A 25253-nucleotide genomic window follows, 5' to 3' on the forward strand; every position below is an offset into this window, starting at 1 on the left:
TATACATGATAAAAACTTACATTGCTTTTGGGCAATATCCTTTGTGCATGACAATGACTACAATTCGGACTTAAAATTACAACTGATGGAAGTTTTTCAAGGGAGGTTGTGTGGTTGCTCACATACTTTTCACTCTGCGATGACATCGGGTCTCTTTAGTTGGTTTTAGTCAGGAAGAAAATTAGTAGAGATCGTACTATCATGGTGATGTGTGGTTTTATAGAGTGATGTATATCTCATTCAGTATTTGTTGTACTTGGCATTGTCGAAATATGTTTGTAAATGAAATTGTATATATCATCATCATACTGTCGTTGATACACTTTATCGGAGAAACCCTTTTTTAAGAATGTTCACCTGTTCTCAATAAACTGTGGTTTGCAGTCGACTTAACTACGTATCACAATCAGACTGCTATGTTTACAGTTACTGATTTCAAATCTTATATGGGACAACACTTGGAATACATTTAAAATGAACTGTCTTATAAAGAAGAGAGAGATAAACGAAAGATACCTGAATATCTCCTTTCTCGATGTAGCTACCATTGCGTGAGTACCTTCGGCCGTTGCATATCCCAGATGCTTACACGCCACGTTGGCGTTTTCACTCGTCCAGTCCTGGTAGCAGACATCTCCCCAGAACTTGCCGTTAATTACTTGAAGCATACCTTCGTCTGGAGACGATGCCAGGGGACGTAACCTCAGACGACCTACGTTAAAGATATAAGACAGACCTCCATAAGTATATAGGTATAAATGGATGTCAACATTGTATGACGAAAGAAGAACATGGTTTAGTTTGAGGGAACAATAATTATCATCTGTACTTTCATCATGGGGTCGCGTAACTCCGTCAAAATAACCGGCAATAAAAGGCAATATGGCAAGGTCGAAATTAAATGCAGCACAACGTACTATCAACGCAGGCGCATAGCCACGGGGGAGGGACGAAGGGGGCTCCCCACCCCCTTGAGCATATTGTTTTATGATATCGCTAGTAATTAAAACCATGGAATTACTTGAATCATGCACAGATCAATCATCGCAACAGAACTAACGGTTAGGAAACATTCAGGGCCAGGTAAGTGTGTGGTTCATTCGAGTCGGTACAAAAGTCTATGCTATGTCAATTCGCATGCATTACAAATATTTAGGCATGATTAACCGAAGATCACAAGTGGATGCAAAGTACACATATATTTGCAAGACAAAGTGCATCTTTCCACCACAATCAGTTGAAGTATCCCTGCTGCCTGCCATCTCATTACCTCTATCCACCCCCGCAATTAATTTTAACTATAACCGGCTTTCCTATAAATACCTCCCGTTTGCCATTCGCGAGTGGAAATTAGGTTAAGGACAGAACAGCTCAAATTCGTATTGCGGAGAAAGTTGAAAAGAGGTTTTGAAGCGGGTTCCCTTATTATGGTACCCAGTTGTTTACATGATTATATCATTAGCCTATTGTGTTTTGTAATTGTGTTGTGCGTGTGATATCGAATTGTGGAGTGTTTAAGATGGCTCGCATTGACGGTACGGTTCAATTGGAGTGTTTATGTGAAGTCATTTCAATCAAACCATCGAACTCATTCAAAACAAGTCGGTTGTAATGCTTGCAACTTTCTCATGCACGACATCCTTGCCACGTTTAACAAAAGTTCTTGTTTAAATATCTCGCTAAGCAAAAGAGAAGTAAACCCTGCAATCATCATTAATATATGTGACAGTGTTACTGGTGATGAATGACATTTGCCTAACAGCTATGCCAAATATTGTTCCACTCAGATTAATCAGGGTATTTAGTTTCACATATTAAATAGGTTTTATGTTCGTTCACATACAGTCATTTATACGGCATCATCGAGCAACACATGACTCTCTTTTAAGCATTTAAGCTTTCAAAAAAATTTCACTGGCTATGGTTTCAGTGCCAATACTGTCTTACAATACCTTTAAAATTTTGAAAAGAAAAACATATGGACAATAAAATGTTCCACCTCCCATATTAGTGATATCACAATTTACAGACTGACGAACTGGTACACGCCTTAGGCAGTAATTGTAGACGATATATCTCCCAAATAAGCCAGGTTTCTTTAGATATTTGGGGAAGATGTGCATCACAGGGGAATCTACCATCTCAAGATGATTATGGGTTTGCTCTCATTCAAATCATCATCGGAACAAATATCAACACGTCAAGTAGCATCTTTTAAATAGTACATTTCGGAATTTGGCTGTCATTTAAATTCCTAGCTGTATGGACAAACAGTATACTGATAATGTTAAATCATATATGAGCGCATTGTACGAAAAAAACACTAAATATCACTCAACCATCACGGATGGCTATACCACCGTAATCACCACCAGCGGCGACATTATGACGGATAAAATCAGGTCAAACCATAATTAGTGCAACGTTCTTTCGAGTTTTCACCTTCACAAGAATAGCAACTGATCCTTTTAATTACCTACCTTACAATGAAATATTTTCAACTTTGAGATGACAAGTTTAATGATGTACAACGTGATAGGCCTACACATTGTAAGGGTGGTCTAAGATATTAAACTATACCACATTTCAATGTGAAGTACGTCTCGTTTTTTCGTTTGTTGTTAATGGAAACAAATAAAATGGTATGGGACTTCCCTTCATCGTGGTGCTAAAATCTTTACAGAGTGTTAACGCCTATGGATTATTCAGGGAGTCACGTTTAACAATTCTTCTGACATCCGAATCTCACAGCACGCTTGCTGTTTTGTTACAAGGCGAATGCATTATAGGCACATAACAGCGATCCATTACACACAGGTTGATGCCCATACTACTTACTGTACGTAGGCAGCGCTTATCAATGCCAATAGTGGTATAGTAGTACTCTTGTAGAGAATTGTTTCATGAATATCCAGATTCATGCACTAGCAGGTTCCTAGCTTTCAGCCATCATGTTTATCATAAGTTATAGGATTACCTGTATTTTTCTGTATCCAGTTTACATTTTTATCTATTTATTTCATTATTATATTATAGTTACCTATATACTTCAATAGCCTCATTATTCACAGTAGTTGGCACAGTGATAATTCGTGTTATATAGTTACAGCGGAAAATGTCTCAGCAACGTACTAAAGGCTTTGCATAGGCTCAAACAGACGTCTGCAACCTTACACAAATATGTGGACAAATCAGCACAAGTTAAGACTTTCAAAGCCGTCACATCTAGTTGATTTCAAACAAATAAGGCATTTCCGACGGGTTATTCTTATCAAAAGGTGATAACGTGCAACGTAACAATACAAATCCAACACCAAGATCACCCCAGGACCCTTGACTTGTTCTTTAATGCCAATAAACGGTAGCCTTTGAGGCGTATATTCGGCAGCTTTGTATCGAGTAACTAACTGCTTAAACCTAATACCATTTACAGTAAAATAAATCTCCTGTAGAGACGTGTTTGGATACCGATTCTTTCGAGCCGCTTTGATATCATCAAAGGAAAAAAAGAAATCAATGAAATATGCTATATTTATATTTATTAATATATTTTTTAATTTGCAGACCTGATCAATTTTCAAGACAACAAAACATCGCTATTTAAACCATTTGGTGTCAAATTAAACAGCAGGCTTTCAAGTCTAATCTTTCTCTCATTCGTTGTATACGTTTGATAAGATAAATGCAGGTAACGTGAAACAATACCGGTGACACAAGTGACACTTACTTCTAACCACAAACAGCACCATATATCTTATAATAAAGGACTGCCGTAGAAATCCCGAAATCATCAGGTGCATGGATAAATGTGGCAAAATAGTAACAATACTCTACAGTAATATAAAAAAAAATAATTATACAATATCTTTCGGCTTTATCATAATAAATCTATAGCAGACACGCATGCATTCATGAAGCGTGGGAACCCTAAGCTATGTTATGAAAGGAAATTACGTCCAAGGGGGGGGGGGGTGAACTAACAAATTTCATTATCATAAGACATAAGGCTTATACCTCATTAACTCGTGATAGACATTATAGAAGACAAGCATATATGGACACACGTCAAAATGGATGTCTAGCATGCAATTACTACGCGAACAAATATTGTGACTAATTTAACTCAATTAAAATTACCGCAGGAAAAATTATTTAATCATCCTCATTATACAGGTCAACGGTGGGTATGAATGTCTGGTCGTTTTCGCTTATATGTCGACGGTAAATTAGATGATTAACAGTAAAACTTATAACTAAATTACCTTCAACGGAACTAAATCTCTAGTAATCAAATCGTAATTAACTGACCTTTCCTGCTTTAGTTCTAATATCACCAACAAATAGTTCAGTATACGAGGGGGGGGGGGGGGGGTAGAGGCAAGTTATTACACCTTTTGAATTGTTAACTGTCCTTTTTCACGAGAGTCCAACTACAGATGGAACGTTGCGAGTGGGATTTTCGTCTCGTAGAACAGATAATGTGAATGTACTTTTAATGGGGTTTGATTCTAATACACTGTAAAAGACGATAGAATGACTTTACTAACAGATAGTTATATTTCTTTACCAAAAATGGCAATAAATGAATACATTTAATCACATTTGTCTGTACCAGTCTGTTTCATCATCATTATGAAGCCTTACACACTAGTATGTAGCGTTTTGTATCAAATTCAATACCACCCAAGCCGATGTCTTGTTATGCACGCTCACGAAATTATTCCATTTGATTATTTAAAATACCTTTAAGATTTCTTGATACATTACACGCACAATTGAATTTGTGGTATGAATTTTCTCAATGCATAGAAAAGACACAAAACTATAATAGCTCATAGCATGTATAGGTGTTATAATACTCAAAATGTTAAGACAACAACGGTTATTTGAGCCCATTGCAAGCAGACCACCAGCTTTGCCATCATCGTTCCACTCAAAATACCATTCCACCAAACATATCACCTAAGTGACATTCAACCTCAAAATCCTGAATATTTCAAATGACAACACTACCATTAATGGTACAGCTGTGATGGTTCAATGTTTCAAAATGTTCATATAAAATTTGGTGCGGCATTCATTTTACGATAAGAAGCAACGATGGATGACTGATGCTGATGCAGATATAAAATCAGATAAAGAGAAAGAGAGATAAAAAGAGGTGTAGAGGGGTGGGGGAGGGTCACGAATAATACAAAGACATACACAGAGACAACTTTGTAACAGTAGGGGAAGATTACATCTTCCGATGGCATCGTTCCCGGGAGAAAAACACAGTCCCATTCCTCATGCTTTGAAATGTCAACTTATCGCGCAGGATTTTCGATCTGTAAATTATTAATGTTACTGATGTGGTACATTAGCCTACCCATATAACAAACACAAACACATGCAGAGAGAGATAGGACCACTGATAAAATAACAACAATTCAAAGTCATCACATATTTTGTTTTGTATTTGTATATAAATGACTGTATTTCGTCATGTTGTTTCTGTGTTTAGACCCTTCAGTACATCCTTACAGCGTTACTCCTTGTATATGACTTCAAACGGTTTATTTAGGTCAGAAATGCCTATATCTTTGCTTGTGTGCTATTTCGAGTGTTCAATTGAGACTCCCTTTTTAATCTGCTTGTTAGTGGTACCATACAGTTGAAAAGAATCACTGCGATTCATTAAAATGCACAATCGTTATCAAAATGGACCCACTCGCGCCACAGATAAAACGTGGGCGTAATGACCACGGTTGGCTAAACTATCATGGTTTAAATACAACTGGCTTGCAATCGCTTAGGTTCATTGAAGAGCTCAATTTTCATTTTGTGTAGGAGTTTTATTCTTTGCGATGAAATTCCTCTATCTCGTTAATTTATGTGAAGAAAGGAACAACTACTTCAACGTTTACTGTGTATCTCTTGTCCGGGTATGTCTTATGGTGTGTGGTCTGTCTCTTGTATTGCTGTTTATAGTAGTTTGGTTTAATTGCACACCTATTAACCTATAGCTCTGTCTGTTACAATGTCACACGGTCTGTCTAACAGGTCTGTAAAGTAACCTCAATTGACCTCATGCGCAAACACCTGATGCACATGGGGGTCTCTATTAAACACGATATTCCTAACCGGTTACCTCTCTTAAAGGGACTCTGTATGCCTGGGAAGAAGTTGATAGTATCACAAATTCCAGGGATTTAGTAAAAAAAATCATATTCTAGCACGCGGCATCCACACCAAACATGCCTTATACTCGACGATATTTTAACTTTCGGGCGACATGATATAATAGTAAGTTGATAACAGCAAAGTGAGTAACATCACGTATACATTGGATTTCAACATGTCGCATTCGAAAAATAGAAATATTAAACATGATTGTAAAAGTAAACCCAACTCTTTTTGTAGAACAATTCCTTTTTGACGACATCCTAGATTACCAATGTGTTTATACAGGCGATAGTAACAAAGGCAGCTTTACTAGGCAAAAAGATACTCATACCCCTCAAACAAACATATTATGGATTAGGACTATACATTAGCCCTTTAAGCTACCTCTTTTCGTTAGCATAGCCACGAGACTATAGATCAATAGGTTCAGAAGGGGACAAATTCAGGTTGATATTCGCACATGTTCCTCATTTGAAGTACGTGCCACAGCTGGTGCGAGAAGGAAATACCAATGTTTTAACTCTAGGGGGCAAGTGACAGGTTCACAAATCACACTTGGTGTTTCTAGGCCACTCATTTGTGATTTACTCTAATTTGGCTTTAACATTTTATTTAAGCCGAACATCAAAATCCAATCCATTTGCCTTTCAAAATATTGTTCAACTTGAGTTAGCCTACTTTGGACTATACTTTACAACGTCTTTATTTGCCCTCCGCAAAATGATGAATGATTAACTATAATTCAGCTCCGAGTCCGGTCCTGGTTTTGATGTACCTGCCAGGTGGAGGAAGTATCAAAGTATTTGGTCCTCCGGGTGATAAATACGACCCTTCAGATACCTTTTGTGGTAAAATGATACCGTTACCAACAAGTACAGTCAACTAGACAGATAGATAGCAAACCTGTGACGTATCGCACCCTATAGTTGGAAGATGGAATTATTTCCACATCCCATTAAGTCACATCAAATAATCACTTTGTGTTCCCATTTACCTCATAATCCTTACATGATCATCATGGCAGCTTGGAGGATATGTTACAATACTATTGTAATAGAAATGCTAAAAGTGTCTGCATAAATCACCTGCTGAACACCTACCAAAATAAAGTTCTCCTTTGGAAGGGACCAAATTCCAGACGGTTTTCTACCTGTCCCAATCCACCTCATCACTTAGTGGAAGCTTCCAACGCGTACTGTGAACTTAAGAACCAAACAGAAAAGTGTCCCACTTGTACGGGGGGGGGGGCAGTGACATTTTAGTGCAGTTGGAACCATTATAGCTTCTATATGATTTACTAGTTATGGATAAACCGCTCAAACATTGTCAGTTGCATTAGTGTGCACTGTTGAGGGAATTTCAACAACTGACGCCGTCTATCATAGGTTTAACGTCTCGTTGTGAGTTGCCTTACATACCAAGACCAAACACATCAATCAACCACACGCATACAAAGTTAAATAATCTTTAGTAATCCCCTTCAATGATGGACTTTTGTGTGTGTGTGTTTGTGTGTGTGTATCAGACCTACTTAAACCCATTAATCCGATCTTTCAACATAATCTCTAAAACTGTATGTGCTCGAGACTAACAATAGTATTATATACACAACGACACCTTGGAAGGTTCACAGATGTCTGTAGCAATGTTTGCAAGCACGTGTATATCGTTTGAAAGCATTTTGCCGACAGTTTAAGGTACTAAACGAGAATTGTCCACAAAGCACACCAAAATATCATCTACACATATAAATATATATAGGCTATATATATTTATTTATATCACCTAAATCCATAACTGAATAAGATTGGTTTTCATAGCAGACTATACTTGTTGTTGGCGAAATGTTTGTTTTTCTCTTTTAACTTTACACAAACGTCGAGAAGTGACTTACACTAGTCTATTGCTTTTATTTTTATTCCCTACTACTTGAATCGTGGTAGGAAACTTTATGTGACCTAAAATGGTTAGTATAGCTCTCTTTGGTTAAGTACCGCATATACAATAATGAACAGAGTCTGCGTTATTATAAATACCATTAAAACAAACCGCACCATTAGCTCTGCTAAAGTTCGGTATGCCTTACAATTTTGAACTTTTTTTGATGGATAGGGTGTCCCCATATTTAGTTTACTTTGTAGACCATTAACTATTTTGTAACTACTCTCCATGTGCACAGACTTACCTTATTAAGCCATAAAAAATCGTAGAGCTATAGACTATATTAAACCAGATAAAGAAGCAGTCAACTATATAGTGGTTGGAATTAATAATGCACACGTCTGGCCAGAAGCAGTTTGTTTGATAGGCCTCCATGATCAGTAAAATTGTGTAGTTTACTTGTAAAGTAAGAATGTTCATTAGCCATGAAATCATAAATGGTAGCTATTACGGTTATTTTGAACAAAGTACATCACCAAACCGACCAACCGGATCACAGATGATCATGCATACGGTATGACTCAAATTCTCTCAGATTACAAGTAATATGTAAATATTTAGTTTCCTGTTTTTGCTGCAGAAAACGAGAACACGGCTAGCGAAGATGCCAAATTGAGACAGTATTGGCTAAACATGTCCGATTAGTTGAAATTTAATATAGTGATACGGTATGTATTTAGTTCGATGACCACATAAATACATGTGAATATTCAAAGAAATATGGAAAGTACATTTGAAATTAGCATAACATAAAGCCACGAGTGTCAGAACAGGTGATATCACTCTAAAAGGGTTGGGCAAATATTTTACCCCAAAACTGGGTACTTGTTTATCCAACCAACTTTTCATGAAGTTTTGCCAAATAAAAGTAAAGTGCTGGCAATTTTGAAAAAAGTATCACTCTTTGGCAATTACAATTAGTGAAACTGTCGTAGTTTACTTGTTTATGGGCAAATCTTTACCCAACTTTGGTTAGCTACATAAATACCCAGTGTTGGGTTAAGATATTTGCCCAACCTTTTCAGGGTGTTTGTCCATTGCACATGTCTCGCAGGAACTAAAAATCCTGGCCTTGTTTAATTATAACCCTATAGGATCAATTGAAATGTATAGTTTATTTTCGAGTACTGAGCTCAATATAGCAATAAAATCATAACTGGTGGCTACTCGCTCTTGCAGTAGTTTAACAAGGGTTTAATCACCAAACCGTTATAATTGACATTTAACCTATAAAGTGATTTAAATCTGCTTCGCTGACCAGAGAGGTATTTGAGATTAATCAGAGAATTGTGCTAATTACTGAAACAAGTTACAAATACAAGGCAAGGATTTAAGGATATTCTTTGATCTCGACAGTATATACAGATATGATACAGGCTTACATTAATTTACAAGGAAATGTAGGCCTATCCACCAAGCGATTACCTTTTCCAACACTTGATAAACAAGTAAACACATGACTGGTTTAATCACAAGGCGTGTACGCCTATTAACTTATTGGTTGTTCAGGAATCGTAACTGTAACTATGAAACAAGCGATGGATACTGTATTTTAACAAACGAATGTGGCTTTACCGATCTAGAGATGTGAATGCACTTGATAAACGAGTAAACACGTAAGGTGTTTAATCACGAAACGTATACGGATCATGGGCGTTGATTGTTCGCGATAATTTGCTGTCACTACGAAACAAGCCATAAGTAATTTACTCAATGCAAGTTCTAAAGATAAGCTAATTACACCTTCTCGTTTATAAGCTGAACGATTGACTTAATTCAATCGTGTCAGGAAACACATTAGGCGTATTGACATAACAACTGACGATAAAACTCAAGTTAATTTTATGCACACTAGTGTTTGACTATTCATGGTATAGGTGATGATATATAGTTTACAGACGGCTACACATATACTGAACATATGCACGAGGATACAGAGATGACAAAAATGCCTAGATAGACTGACAAGTTTTAAACTATATGCATCCAGAGAAATATAAATATGTAGATTATGTAAATGTTTGTTTCCCCTTCTCCCACTTAGATCAAATTTCACATTACTCAATTATTAAAAGATGTTACAACTATTTTAAGTCGTACGAATAAAGCTGAATAATATGCCATGAAATTCTTTCCAATTTCCAATATAGAGTCTCAGGAAATCCGCAATTGTATATTTCGACCTATAGGCCTAAGTGTAACTTTCATCAACGTTTTTGACTTCGTGGTTTCACTGCGAGTAAACGTTGAGATAAGCTTTATGCTAATTAAGTCATCCTGATTAGACTAATACAGCTTACCTTTTGTAGTTTATAACGGTACACTACTTTTACAAATATGAAACACAAGTAATGTGTAAATTAAACACAGTTTTATTGGATGTAGTTTTCGACCCGCAGTGTTGACAGACTCTATTAAAGTGAAATAATATATTTCTTTACAATTTTCAAGGCAAACTCTGATCTATCGTAAATCATAAAAGTTCACGGGCTCTCTTGATAAACTGCACTGTATGTTTGTGTTTGCGTGTGTGAATTATTCCCAAGGTTATGAAGATTGAATTATCGTACACAGCTGACAAGTCTGTGAAATACCGGTAAACATGATAATTGGTATGTCTCGTAAAAATATAAATGTAGCTAACAGTTGTGGAAGCTGATGCAACTCATAGTGTTGAGTAACAGTATTTACAGCAACAATCAACATAGCGTCGGTTATTGTCCACCCAGTTGGGAATTTTTGTTCTATACTGTAGTGTCCTGTCCTGCTTCAGAGCACTCGTATTGTCAGTACGAGCAGTATGAATATCATGTTTTTATCAGATCAAGGTTAGGAACTTTCTGTACTGTCAATACCAGTGCTTTGAGAGCATGGTACGGGAGTACAGTTTAGAGAGGTATTAGCATTAGGAAATTATCCCAACTGGCTGTATTGTCGATAACAATTATGAATAATTAATATGTCTTCAATGTAAGGTGATTGGTCTCTTGGTATATACGTCATATATATATATTTGCATGCTCAATTGCGGTAAACTAAATCCATGAATTTCCACACATGCGGTACATAAAAGATGCAATGCACATGATATTGTTGAATACATGCGTTATGCTGTGTTCTTTTCCATACGGTAATACATAGGCTTACAAGACAAACAAAGCAATCACAAACAAACAACCAAACAACAGAGTGAATCAAGTTGTTTCGTTTTCGTACCCAGGATCAAATCTTGGCTGACTTTTCATGACAAATTATTTTACCACTGAGTGATATGTTTGTTGATAAGGGGTCAAAATACATACGTTGTTGGGTATTCTAGTAAACTTATTGGTATATAAACATGTATGCCAGAATGATATCTTCTACTAAACTTGCATTTTTATCTAACTTAGAACTAGCACGGTTATATTATAATTAGTTTGTGTCTTTGTAGCATGTGTTTACCACACTGAAACGTGATATTTCTGAACTTTTCCTTTTTCATGAACTATAATTAGCAGATTTGCATCGATTAAGTTCAAATAGTTTGTTTACTACAAGGCCTTAACTAGTTTCTTCGGTCACCAAGTTTATATACTTGGTATTGCTAACTTTTACAGCGGAAATGAACAAAATAATAATAATAAAGATTACGGGAGATTATCTGAGAAAATATTGTATCAAACTATTAACGAACACACATTGCTTATGTGTTACAAATATTATGAAAAATGTGTGTTTTTTTTATTTTGTGGTATGTATAAACTGTTCATGGGAATTTTACTTCGATCACCTATATGTTTCTATGACTACTATACATACAAAGGATGCTTGATTGGGCAATACTATAGAAATGTGTACTATCCAATTACTGTTTTATACAGACATAGCCTATCTAAGTCAGACTTCAGTCAATTAACTCATCACTTTTTGTCATAACTGACACCGAAGTATGAATTTTATCACACGTGAAGGTAACTTTCGACCGTCCCATTCCAAATCACAAGGATAACCTAACACCTTCCCCCTTGATCAATCAATCGTTTGTGGAGAGTAACTGACTTGACTATCCTCAAAAAGGTATAGAATACTTTCCACAATAAAATCATGTAATGTAACACCAATATAGCGTACGCAACAGTATATGCGGGTGCAACAGCATGACATTGAGTGTACGAGTACAACAGTATGTCTGTCCCATTGTGATAAAAATATTTCAGTACAAGTTTGGGAAAGTATATGAGTACTCAGAGTTGCACTATAATCTGTATCTAGAAACCAAAATTTCCCTGAATACGAGTAGATATCCACATTTGTGTGTATGTGTGTGTCTGTGCACATACCAAAATAAACAAACTGACAAGCCTACTGATAGGAATACTACAATTTCGAGTTTGCTTGGGATCTTTTGTCGGGGTTTTCCTTCTTCTTACGTCCAAGGGCTGTCTGAATATTATCTATAACAAAATCGTTTGATCACCCCCCGCAAGGCTGGCAAACATCGTACTAGTTGATTAAAAGTTAAGAGTTTTCCAGCGGTAAAATATGAGATAAACATTACAAATGTAGTAAAATAAACATTACAGATGTATTAACAAAAACATGCCTTGTGCATAAAGCTGTAAAGGCAGCCTTTTCTCTACCTGTACATGGTCTAAGCAGGGAGCTGCTACTCTTAAGTGACAGCAAACAGAACATTCAGTTTGTTCATAGCCAATAGGCTTTCAATGAGGAGGGTGGTATATGGTAAGACTATTGTTTGCCTCAACAATTGGAAATGCTTCTATGGAAGTTACAACATCAGTGACCATTGCAGGCCCTAGTAGCCAGGGATTCCGAGATGGTGAGAGGGGGGAGGGGGAGGGTGGTCTTCAACAACTTAAAGGGAGGCATAATATAGTTTAAAATGTTTTCACACATGAAAATGGCAAAAATGGAATGGGGTGAGGGAGGACATGTACGAACATACAAAATCAAAGAGCCAAGCGGCTTAGTGATTCCTTGCCATCACTAAAATAATGTTTAGTTTGTTGCAAGGTTTTATGTGTTCATAACTAATGAGCACAACATCAATGTAGGAATATATTCATGCATGAACATTAGCCTGTTTGTAAATGGTATGAACCCCCAAAAATGAAGGAGACCATATGAAGTTTTATTCCTAAATGTTTCAATATCCATAAATCATCCTACATGAAGTATAGACCCATCGATGTTTGGCACACTATAGTTTTCCTGTAACTTGTGAAGTGTTATTACGCATCGTGAGGGCACAAATGGAATGGGGTGATATAGGACATTGCTAACATACAAACAAAACAGACGTGTACGATAGGCAATCAAAAGTCGAGGAATATTTCCTTGTGAACTATAACAGGCCATTCACACATTAGTTTCATCGGATGCTATATATGCAGGAGTTGTTAGTAACCGTTCCCATGCAGGCTTATGATGATGAAACGAGTAACTCCGCCGGAAGTTTACTCGATAGGGTAACTGGATACAAAGATCAATATAACAACATCATTTACGAACTACTTCTTTCTTGGCTCCTGCCCGAGTTAGTCCCCCCCCCCCCCACCCTCTCCATCCAGTCCATCCGCCCTTGTGCATCAGTACTGTAACCAGATGATCAAAGCTACCCTAGAGTCACCATAAAGTCCCCTAAGTCACTCTACAGTCTCCCTACAGTCACACTACAGTCACCCTACCATTCGTCCTGTGCTCCTCAAAGTACAAGTATACATTTTTGTCCTATTTACATCCTTAACGTAGCTAAAAAAAGGAGGTAAGGGAAAGCTTCAGAAGTGGCACTTTTACTACAATGGGTGTAATCTCCGTAACCTGCCTAAAGAGGATCATAGATTCGTCTTCCTTTTGAACGGTATAATGCTCTGTTAATGCTATAGAAGTTAAATGCCAAAAGGCCGCAGTTTTGTTACTTGGTTTTTGGTCCCATCATGACCGCCCTGCATGACTATACCCTGGATCACCGCAGCAACAGTTTCACCTGTTTTGCCCACAACATTTTTCACATGTTCGAAAATTGGTTAACAGTGCAGCACAGATATGTTATCAACTTATTTTCTCAGACGTTTCTCTATCGAATCATATTGTTCTCTAAAGACAAATTGAAAGAAGATATAATGGAAGGAAAAATCGCTGTCTGCAAAATTCGGGAAACCTATAGACGAAGCTGTCAGTTTTGTCGAGCAGCGATGTTTGTTGTACGTGATCAATTTGAAAATCTTTCTCAATTTTACCAGCAGATTAAAGGGTTCCTTTTCCCTTCAAAACTGTCTCTGTGTGTGTAACGCATATAATGCTATAATAGTTTCACGTTTTCCGATCCACCCGAAATAATTATGAGATCTCTTGTTTTATATCAACCAGAAGACGATTAAAGGGAACAATCCAATCCAATCCAAAAATAGAGAGTTTCACTTTAAACTCGTTTTTGCGCTTATTTTTCTCTGTCGCCTTAATAGATAGTTTAAATTTTTTACCAAGAATGGAAATAGCTGACACCAAGGCCATAATTTACTTGAAACCAGTTGGAGGCAATTATCGGTGTTGGCAATAATTGAACGATACAATTTATAACGACCTGCCAAGGTTCATGAACCTCCTGATGTGATTGTGTACATGTCTCGCACCATTACTTGTATATATTATATTATATATATATGTATGTATGTATGTATATATATATATATATATATATATATATATATATATATATATATATATACATATATATATATATATATATATATATATATATATATATATATATATATATACATGCAGTAAATATAAATAGTTTGTAATCACTGGTTATTATACATATGTATATACGCTCGTTATTAAAGGGATACAGAAGCCACCTGTATACAGTTTAAAATAGGTGTTATCGCGAAATATTTGATCTTGCGTGTCGTATAGCGAAATTTTATAACGGATTTACCTTTAGGCTGCGACCAAAATGGATGTACCGCAATAATATAGGGTAATTCAAAGACGCTCATTATCCATATCTTATGTTGAAACATGCTATCCTGAGCATTCTCTGTATGTTTACCAGTGCACAGTAAAATATACATATTTCATGTTTATCCGCCAAATTCATACCATTCACATTAACGCGTCTGAGGAGGCAAGTCAGCTATAGATTGAATTCCATGTTTCGTATAAATATTGGTTTTGAAATTCTCGTGGGCAAGTTACAAGTGGATTTTTCTCCCATGCGCCATCCTCTGCCCACCTGTGACTTAAAGCATGCATACCAATAAGGATAACGTTACAATTTCACAAAATGAAATGCCTTTTGCCAACATGTATATGTACTATCGATATTCTCTTACGTAATCGTAAGGCTCATTAACACGACAGCCTTTAACCCTTTTTTTTCTCCTGGTACACATAATTTTGCACAAAGTACAACAGCATTTAATAGTAATACCTCAACATTCTCTACCGATCGCTGCAGTGGAGAGGGTATACCTTCCCGGGTTCCCCACGTAAACAAAAAGTAGATTTCAACAAAGGAAAGTGGGGGGTTGTTATCCTTTCCAGCAGTCCAGTATACAAAATTCCCTATGCACTATTGTGTACATCATCAATGAAAGCCCTTTCCCCAGCTATATATTTTCTTCTTTTTTGGGGGGGGGCATCTAAATTGTTGGGGGGATGTCACTTTATATGCAACATTCCCTTGTAGATAAATCATTTTGCAGACAAAAGCATTCCTTAGTGTCTGCTACGAGTTAGTTTTTAGTTTGTATGCACCTTTATTCAGTACATACCACATGCAGTCTTTTTTGGATACATCATACACGTTTGGAGGGGGGACAGCGTTCAAATTTATATCGATACAATAATAGACATAACAAATCTCAAATATTTGATCAACAAAGGGGATTTGTTAACGCAAGAAATTATGTGGACCAAAAGTAAGTTATAATGTTGATTCTGTCAGTGCTGTTCGAGGCAAGCGTTTACCAGATCTGTTCCCCTGCACGTAGGTGGTGATTTTCAAAGAACCCGAACAACAATGGCTGAATGGAGGGATATTTTAAAGTTAACGGGACATTGTTTATGTCTTCAAACGTTATTGAGCTGCAAGACAAAAGTGCTGATGTGCGCAATTATGGTGGGGTTTTTTTTTTAAATTGAGGTATATTGAGGTTCCCACACTGCTGGCTCACACACTGACGACACTGCAGTTCCCACACTGCAGTTCCCACACTGAAGACGCCTCACCTAACGACAATGAAAGTCTTCAAACAAAACTGATTCAAGATTAATTGTTGTTTCTATTATTTACTGGAGCTGCTATCAACCAGCTCCCTGATTATATGATGCATATAACTTCCCTGAGTACCGCCGACAACCAACCTGGCTGGGTGGGTGGGTGCCCTTAGGATTTTTTGAAAGTATCAGTTCAGTTCCCAGACAATGTAAGAGGTATAGCGCCATCTATTTAACCCTGGCAAGGCAGCAGTAAACATGAAGTGAGGAGTTATGCAGTGAGGAGTTGCTCAACACCAGAAAATAACTCGGAAAAAATAATTGCGAGCACACTACATGTCTTACTTTCTCTCAATTCGACCCCTCGCCCCACCCCCTCACCCCTCTCTCTCCCCTCCGTTTATTCTTTTCTGGACAAACCTTCGATCATTGTAGAGTCTGCATTGTCATGGATTCAACGGTCTGTTTCATAAATCTTTTCAAAACTGTTCTTTACTTCGATGAAGTTGAACGTCAAAATTTCAGGTTAAATGACAGGGCAATGTTCACAAGTAATCTTATCAGGTCGAACGAAGTATATTTGACTGTGTCTGGAATTATAGACAAATTGGTGAAGAGGGGTAGACTGATTAATCGATTGGTAAATAAAAGCTGCCCGGCGAGCATGGATGGCCAGAGACACACGAATAATCAGCATCGAATCTGATCAATATATTTAGAGACACGACTAAGCACACTGCTAATTAAGCTGTAATGATACATTTATTCTCATACTGCAAGGTACTACATATAGCTAGAAGTCGTTCAAGTGTGGTGTACTGTACTCTATAGTACGTGTCATCGTTTCGTAGGCTAGAACTCTTCCTTAACCCCCCCCCCCCCCTCCGCCCCACTCCTCATCTCCGACTAGGCTGACAGTCAAATCAGTCGCATTTTACCACTTATAAACCCTATATGCAGTGACACGTCACTTATAGTTCGTCCCCCCTTTGAACTATAGTAAACAATTTTTAGATATCGGTTATCGCTTCTGGCGTGCCTTTATTTACAGTCTGTGTACTTGAATGGCATTCCATGCATGGTTACGCTGATTATATATGGTGTGCTATAGCACAAATGCTTTTTCCCAAGACCCGCGGCATATTACTATCGAAAAACAATGCAACATGAGTTAACTAGTAATATCATGGTTTACCGAGCATACCAGCGTTGGAACTATATGCCTATGATAGCCTTCAGGTTTAGGAGTTCGAATTTGGAGAACTTAGAAGACATTTTTCTTTTTTTTTAGAAGAGGGAAGTATCTTTAAATTCTGGTGACACCTTGGGTCATGAGACAGACAGACATACATAGGGAGATATGATCTATACATTGCATTGATTTTCATATAGAATCCAGGATTGAAACTTTTATTTGGGGTTTGTCGACGGGGAACAAAATCAGGGGTTCAGCGAAAAGTCAGTTGAGTTCATATCAAAATGAAATATAAACTAGATTTTTATCGCGTGCCGCGTCAAACGAAGAGTGACGTCAGATATCGCTATACCGCTTGCGTAGAAAAGGGGTGATTTACGGTTTTCAATCTATGTAACTCGGTTCGGGTATTATATGTGAAGAGTCTGACTGTATCACGACGGTCTAGAAGATTCGATATCTCAGGCGTGTGAAGTTTAATTATGCTTAGTTGAAGAGGTTGCTGAGCTTCAATTGACTTACACTGTGCGTGAAGACTGACTACCGACGATATAACGTACGTCTTTGTACCCGGACAAGTGTCAGTTTGCAAGAAAATGGTTCGTAACTTTTGCAAATTGCCTAAAAACCTGTCAGTCACGAAAAACAGAGGGCTGCGGATGGGCTAATTCAACCTTTTTTTCTCCGTGTCTTGATTGATCTATCCTTGATGAGATCCTAAGTTTACCGATTATCATTAAGTCCACACTGCACAGCCCATTTCCCTCTCAACCCCCGCCCCCCTCCTCCTCCTCCCCAGCACCCGACGCAGTTGCTGAACTATGGTACGCTACAGCCGAGAGATTCGTGAAACAATGCGCGTTATTGCGTTCTTACCAGCACGGTGGTATAACATGACCGTCGCACGAAGCGAATCGCATTTCAACAATAACGAGAAGGCCATTTTCGCCTACCATCCATGCTGGTATTGACTTCCATATTACTGTATATAGTCTTCATATATACGTGCATACATATATCACTATTGACTGACATCTGTTGCACGTGTTGCTGGTACAACGTACTATACTGTACTATATATGTATTCAGTACTGCCTTTTGTAGAGACAAATGCCGATCTTGATAGCCTGAGCTTTAAGGGAAGGTGTGGGGTAAGATACGATGGGGAAGTTGCAACACCACATATAATGCCTATACACAGCTCACGCTGGTGTTCATTATATAACTTGGCAGCACGGGATTGTTACACTTGTAACAAGACATCATCAATATGTACATGTAGCTAAAGCAAATTCTGAATATCAACGTGGCAATGGCTTAGCAAATACATTTTTCTAGCTAGACCTGCCATGTTCCGTTCACGTAACCCTCTATGCCCAATATCGCCATTACCCCCCCCCCCCCCGCCCCCCACCATCCACTTTCACCCCAGTTACCGTCTTCATACAATTAAATCAAGATCAACGATTCTGAATTGAATTTGAAATATCGGTCTCCTTTCTTTCTTCGTCTTTTTTTTATATATTTTTTTTTATATTCTGTTTTCTTGATCGAGCTTTTAGCAGCTCAAATTGTTCATTTAACATGAAGAAATAACACTGTATGATTACGATCGATTTCAAGTGAGCTCGCAACATTGTATTAGCATTACGAAGATTACACTCAATGATAGTAACACCACGTGGGTTTGTTTGCAGAGACCACACAAATACTTATTGTTAAAGAGCAGAGAATAATCTCACCTCCAGTTCCATAATGGATGTGTCAATAATTGTGCAGAGTGATCGTCCTTCAACCTTAATAATTAACTGGTCACACACTTTCGATGCATAAATAAAACCATCTTGGAGTATCATTTACTGCACCTTCTAATTAACAAAGTCCCACACTCACAAATATTAAAAGTTACTTTTTATGTTTTGCATCAAGGGGCGGCGGATCCAAGATTTCCAATAGGAGGAGGAGGAGGTGGGGCCATATAGGTTTTTTAAGCTAACTCTCGTGTAGGGGGTATGGGGAGGGGGAGGGGGAGTCCTCTCTCAGAAAAACATTAGACGTGAAATGTGGAATTCAGAGTCATATTTTGGCTATATACGTTAAGTCTACAACCTGGCAATGTTGTGTTAGCATTGAATGGCCTTATGGGTTTCTGGGCAATTAATGCATTTACTAACAGTGCTGTTTGTGAAGTATTACTGGGCCATTTCAGTGGTTATGTCATGTTCATGGCGTTCATATCGTCGCTCTTGTACTACTATACAGACATAGCGCGTCTAAGGTATAATGGCATGTCTTTTTGTTTTTCTCAATCGATCATTTTACGGAACGTTATGAAGGTGCGACTGTTACATTAGATAACGACTTCCTTCCCGTTAACATTAACCTACTGAATGTCTCCAAGATTGATTTACAAGGTACACTAGTTGATCGGAAACACTTAATCAACCTTTACCTTAATCAACAACGTGTTAACCCTAGCTATGTACGATGGGAAGCCTAAATGCAGGTAGGCTTTTACCCTAAATTTATAAGCCATTCATTGAGGCCGGCCATATGCATCATAGTCTACACCCTACACAATTGTTTTTAGCATGCACACAAGAAAACATTAACAATTATTTAATACAGAAACTTACCGGGTAAAGGGGAGGCAGTACTTCCCGTTGCTATTAAGATTCCGAGAACCACGAGGGTCGCCGTGAAATGTGTTATTCTCTGCATAATCCACAACATTGTTAAATCATTTATTCCTCTATAGGCACTTCTTCAACAGTCGGTGTTTCTGATATCTGCGTATAGATTATGTACGGTATACCATAAAAGTACGTTCACAAAATCACTTCACGTTTTTTTTCGGACAAATCCAAACACTCCTTTACCGATTGAAAAGCTTGTTCAAATTTACCCTAATTTCTTGTTCGATCGTTCTAAAGGTGAATAAGTAAACACGAAAGTGGCGAGAAAGATACAGCGAATGGTGTATATCCAACCTCCTACACAATTCAGCAATTTCCACATATCATATCCACTCAGACTTACATAGAGTATATGGATAAACAAATTAGGACTATATACTAAAACTGATAAAGCCAAGTATGTAAGAGGGGAAAAAGGAAAAGAAAAGCCCGTTTCGTCGTGCTCAAGTGCCTGGTACACAATTTATTATTTTTAATTCTGTGAAGTACTGTTATGCAGTCAAACAGGAAGCTATTGTGTTTTGGTACAATAATTGTCTACGTAAAAACCCCGTTCCACATGAACGGTTTAATTTATACCGCTATTGAAATCGATGGATTCTCGTGACACTTCGAAAAAATATCAATAGTCTAGCGTTAGGGTTGTATCTTAGAGACAAGAAGATAAAACAGTAATGGTAACAAGTTACAAACTGCAAATTATTGGTTAATTTTTTTTTTTTTAAACTCCGATACACGTCCAGAAATCAAGTGCGATAAATGACCACAAAATGAAATAACTTCCAACGGTCAGAAATTCATCCTTGGGTAAAGTTACAGAACAATGGAGGTTTAATTAACAATAAGGCTTGTGTATAGCCTACTACGTGTAATATGGAATCCAAATCAGACAGTGTTCACCACTTGGAGTTAAGTCCCGAACTGATTTGAAGAGAGAAGCTGGTTTGGACTTATATATGTATCGCAACCATGCATACACAACTCATGTCTATAGCTATTTTTTTACCTATCGCCTCGCTCGAAGAAAAGCTTGATCCGCCACCTACAATTTGACATCTCTCTCTGAGCTTGTCTGTGCGATCCGCTCTGTGTTATAGTCTTGTTTCGCTCAGTTGTGAAGTTCCCAACCGCTCTAACGTTTAGTCATATTCTATATATAGCACGAGTCGAAACGTATACGCTGTGAATAAGAGGCGGCAAAGCTTTTGATGGTAGCGACCTGTAGAACTATATAGCTGAATGAATCCGCGAAACTATATTTTGTACTATCCAACGTGTCCTCACACAACTCGATAGTCACTTAGTACGCAATAAGGAGTCCACGAACCACTTTGTCACCAACTTGACTGGACTCGACTCTTTGAAACTAACTACATGACAATATTCCGACGTTATAGGAAGTTCTACTCGTTCAAGTAGCCTACTACATGACTTAAAAGCCAATCATGAAGTAAATAGGCCACGATGAATGCGTGAACTTGTTTTCTCCCCTTTCCTAGATAGATGAGGTGTAGCTCAAGTTCATTTCTCTGATTAACGCGGTAGTAGTCGCAGCCTATATTGGGCCTACATGTAAATATTCTCTTAATTTTCTTTCCTGAGTCTGGACTTTGATCTACACACTGTAGGCTATATACCGACGGTAACCAGCCGTAGCTATGTAAACTGATTCAGTTGATCCGGTAGGTAGTTTATATGCTGTTTTATGCCATGTTTTATTAACACCATTATAAGTCGGCAATCACGCCTGCTTGCTTGCTTGCTCCCTCCCATAAGAAGTTTCTGTGATAGCATAGCGGGCCTCCCAACTGCGGCTTAAAGTGATACTGACCTCGTTGCCGTCCACGTGAGGGTCCACACGACAGGCCTTCCCATCTTTTCAAAGGGACCAAACTTCTTTTGTTGATTTTGATAAAGAAATTGTACACATACCCGATTGACCCCATTCAACATATTGATTTAGTTTTTAATGGGTTTATACACAAGTGACATATGCTTTAGCTGGATCTCCGTGTACTGCATATAGGTAAGGCATAGTGTGTCAGTGGTGTGTCAATGCACCCCACTCATAATCCACTGTAGAGTGAAGGCCTTAAATACATATATATAGAGAGAGCAGCAAGCTAACAGTTATCCAACCTTGCAAATAATATGGTGTCATATTTATATTAAATTTATTACACGTTATCATACATTTAATATATTTTTGTTTACATTGTACGAGCAATGACAATGAAACGGATGCCGTTCAACGGGGGAGGAGACGAGGAATGGGAGACACATCGTGTTCCATGTGCTGTATATACTGTAACGATATAAACTTATAAATGATCTTATCTGAAATAAATAGCCATTGGTAAACCGTGATAATGACGATGATACGACCCTTGTTTTAAACAGTGGTTATAAATACTTGTAGGATCAAATTACAACACGTTTAGAACCTGTAGAATATAATAATGAGTTAAAAGCTTTAACACTTTCAAGCTTTGTTAAAAAGACAATTAAATAATCAGATAATAAGATAATCAGCTTTGGGTAAGACGGACCTAGTTAAACCACTTGTTTGTAACCGGGCACACCATACTTGCAATGGTGATTAACCTGAGGGAATTCCTCTTAAATGGTGACACATTACTTTCAATATTGATTGTGGCTATAAGCCTAGTAGTATTGTGTATACAACGTTAGCAATGCTGCTATCATTACTACAAAGACTAAATACCGATGTCTCAAATACCTAATACCCCCCCCCCCCCCGAATTTCAGTCAGTGAATAATGTGCTTATATTTTACTATAATGGTATCCGATGGTCACAACTAGGTATAGGCTTGTTGCATTAACGATAATCTGTTTTGTAAACATGGATAATCAACCCACTCAAACTATACAGGCCATGCTGAGCTGTCATCTAAAAAAGTTATTTAAATACAAGATTCGAGACGAAAATGTTTACAACCAACAAGTAAATGGGTTCAATGTGTTGTCATTGTTGTGGCGAGAGGGGGGGGGGGGTAGTAGTGGGTGGGTCTTTATTGGCGAATAGGAAACAAATATATTGTTTGTAGTAATGTAAACGGTAAAACGCTAATTTATATATTAAAATGTCTCTTATATTGCATATATATACTTATATATATACTTATATTTACAATTTAAACACCTTTAAAATAGAGCTGGCTCATCGGCAACAGAGCACGCCTACAATGGTGGCAGTGGTGGGCCAACCTCTACAATGGTGGCAGTGGTGGGCCAACGCCTACAATAACTTCATTGCTCAACAGATTCGCCTAAGTTCTGTTCATACTGTGTAGTGAATATTATCCGCAGCTGGCTGTTTTTCATTTGTAATGGTCGAATTACAACAGCATCAACACAGTAAGCGTGAGCTTAGACCAGGTTAAGTACAAAATGCTGTATATTTTGATCGATACTTTACCGTATGCTTTCATACTATTGTTTTAGTGGGTGCAGCTAATCAAAACTTTTACTATGAATGCTGTATACCTCAGGCCACACATGCGGTGAGACCATATACCGTGAATACATTGACCGATGATACCCTTACATTGAGCTTAAATTATAAGGGTTTAGTTAACCGCGTGTACCATTGCACCATAAGTTATGTTATATCACGTACAGTGTCTCAAAGGTTTAATTATGTTACTTATCTCAGGTGAATAATATTGTGCGAACGCAGGAACAGGAGGAGTGGTTATCCAGTGATGTGATATAGGTGACGTTAGGACGAGAAATTGGTTTTAAGTTAGAACGGGTGCTGGCGAATGTACTACCGTGGTTTATTGTCGTCAATTGGGTCTTTTCCGCCCGCGTAAAGGTAACCCGTTTGAAGGTATCGAAATTGCAGGGGTTTGAAGTATGGAGCACTTTGAAACTGAACAGCCATATGACTGTATCTTTCATATCAAGGAGCCCCTTTATCCTTAACTAAGTTGGAATTTAACCCATTATCGCAGTAACCACCCACCCCCCCCCATTAATGCCCCACCCAGCCCCACGGGTTTCCCTCAGTTACATTGACAGTATATATATGCCCTACATATATGTATAAACGGCATATAAGAAATCTATATTACTACTTGCTGCTCGCGAAATTTTCAAACGATGCCGACAGCGATCAAGCTTGTTCGTCGTAAAATATTTTTTCCCACGGCTTCAAAAGAGAAAATCATGAGAAAATCGATTGAGAGGTGGACATTAACGCAGTGATTTGCAGCCATGTGTACGTGTAACCTCTTTAGTCTAGCCATGCAAGTAGGGTAATGCTGCCTGTAAAACAATGAATATTCCAATATATATATAGGCCTATATAAATATTTATATTTATATATATATATATATATATATATATATATATATATATATATATATATATATATATATATATATATATATATATATATATATATATATATATATCTAATGGAATAAAGACTACAACGCGACCCGTGCGACAGTTGAACAATTCGCGAGCGATTCGTCGATTGGCGGCGTGCTTTTACAATCATTTCACATTCTATTAATACGAAAGTCATTAGAATGTTCTATTGCCTTCTTCTGCCCATTGAAATACATACTAAAATCCGTCCTTTTTCCATAGAGTATAAGGTACCATAGCATACATAGAGAAGTTTTGCAACTGGAATGTTAAGTCCAGTAGATTGATGGCTTGGACCATCGGGCTCTTGCAAATTTACATACCACGACCTATCTTGAGCTATATGAGGTGAGAGTCTAGTTTTCAAATAGGCTAGTAACATAAAGAAGTGTTTATGCTAGATGTGAATCGTACTATATATACGGAACTTCGTGTCCAACTTGGATGATCCCCCGAATCAAAAAGAGCTTTTTTTTTTGGAACGGACGTGTTTGATCCCGGTTGAACTAGGAAATTTTAATCCGGGTGGGTGGGGTATATCTGGGCTTTGCTTCGGGTTAAAAGACAAACGGAGCTTCGAGTTAAATTTGTGAGCCTTGAAAAATGCTCTCCGAATCAAAGTGGGAC

The 25253-nt window shown here is 37.7% G+C and overlaps 1 protein-coding gene across 1 annotated transcript in view; it reads right to left on the reverse strand.

Moving 5' to 3' along the window:
• The window catches only part of LOC139960885 (uncharacterized), a 40381-nt gene extending 18589 nt beyond the window's left edge, over positions 1-21792 (reverse strand). Inside the window, exons 1-3 of the mRNA XM_071959557.1 lie at positions 21233-21792; positions 20167-20319; positions 517-712 (exon numbers count right to left, since the gene is read on the reverse strand). Of these exons, the coding sequence (XP_071815658.1) occupies positions 517-712; positions 20167-20263 (293 nt within the window). The 5' untranslated portion in view covers positions 20264-20319; positions 21233-21792. The remainder of the gene's footprint in view (positions 1-516; positions 713-20166; positions 20320-21232) is intronic.
• Positions 21793-25253: the final 3461 nt, after the last annotated feature.

The sequence above is a fragment of the Apostichopus japonicus genome, chromosome 20 (assembly GCF_037975245.1).
Source record: "Apostichopus japonicus isolate 1M-3 chromosome 20, ASM3797524v1, whole genome shotgun sequence".
In the NCBI taxonomy this organism is placed as follows: Eukaryota; Metazoa; Echinodermata; class Holothuroidea; order Aspidochirotida; family Stichopodidae; genus Apostichopus; species Apostichopus japonicus.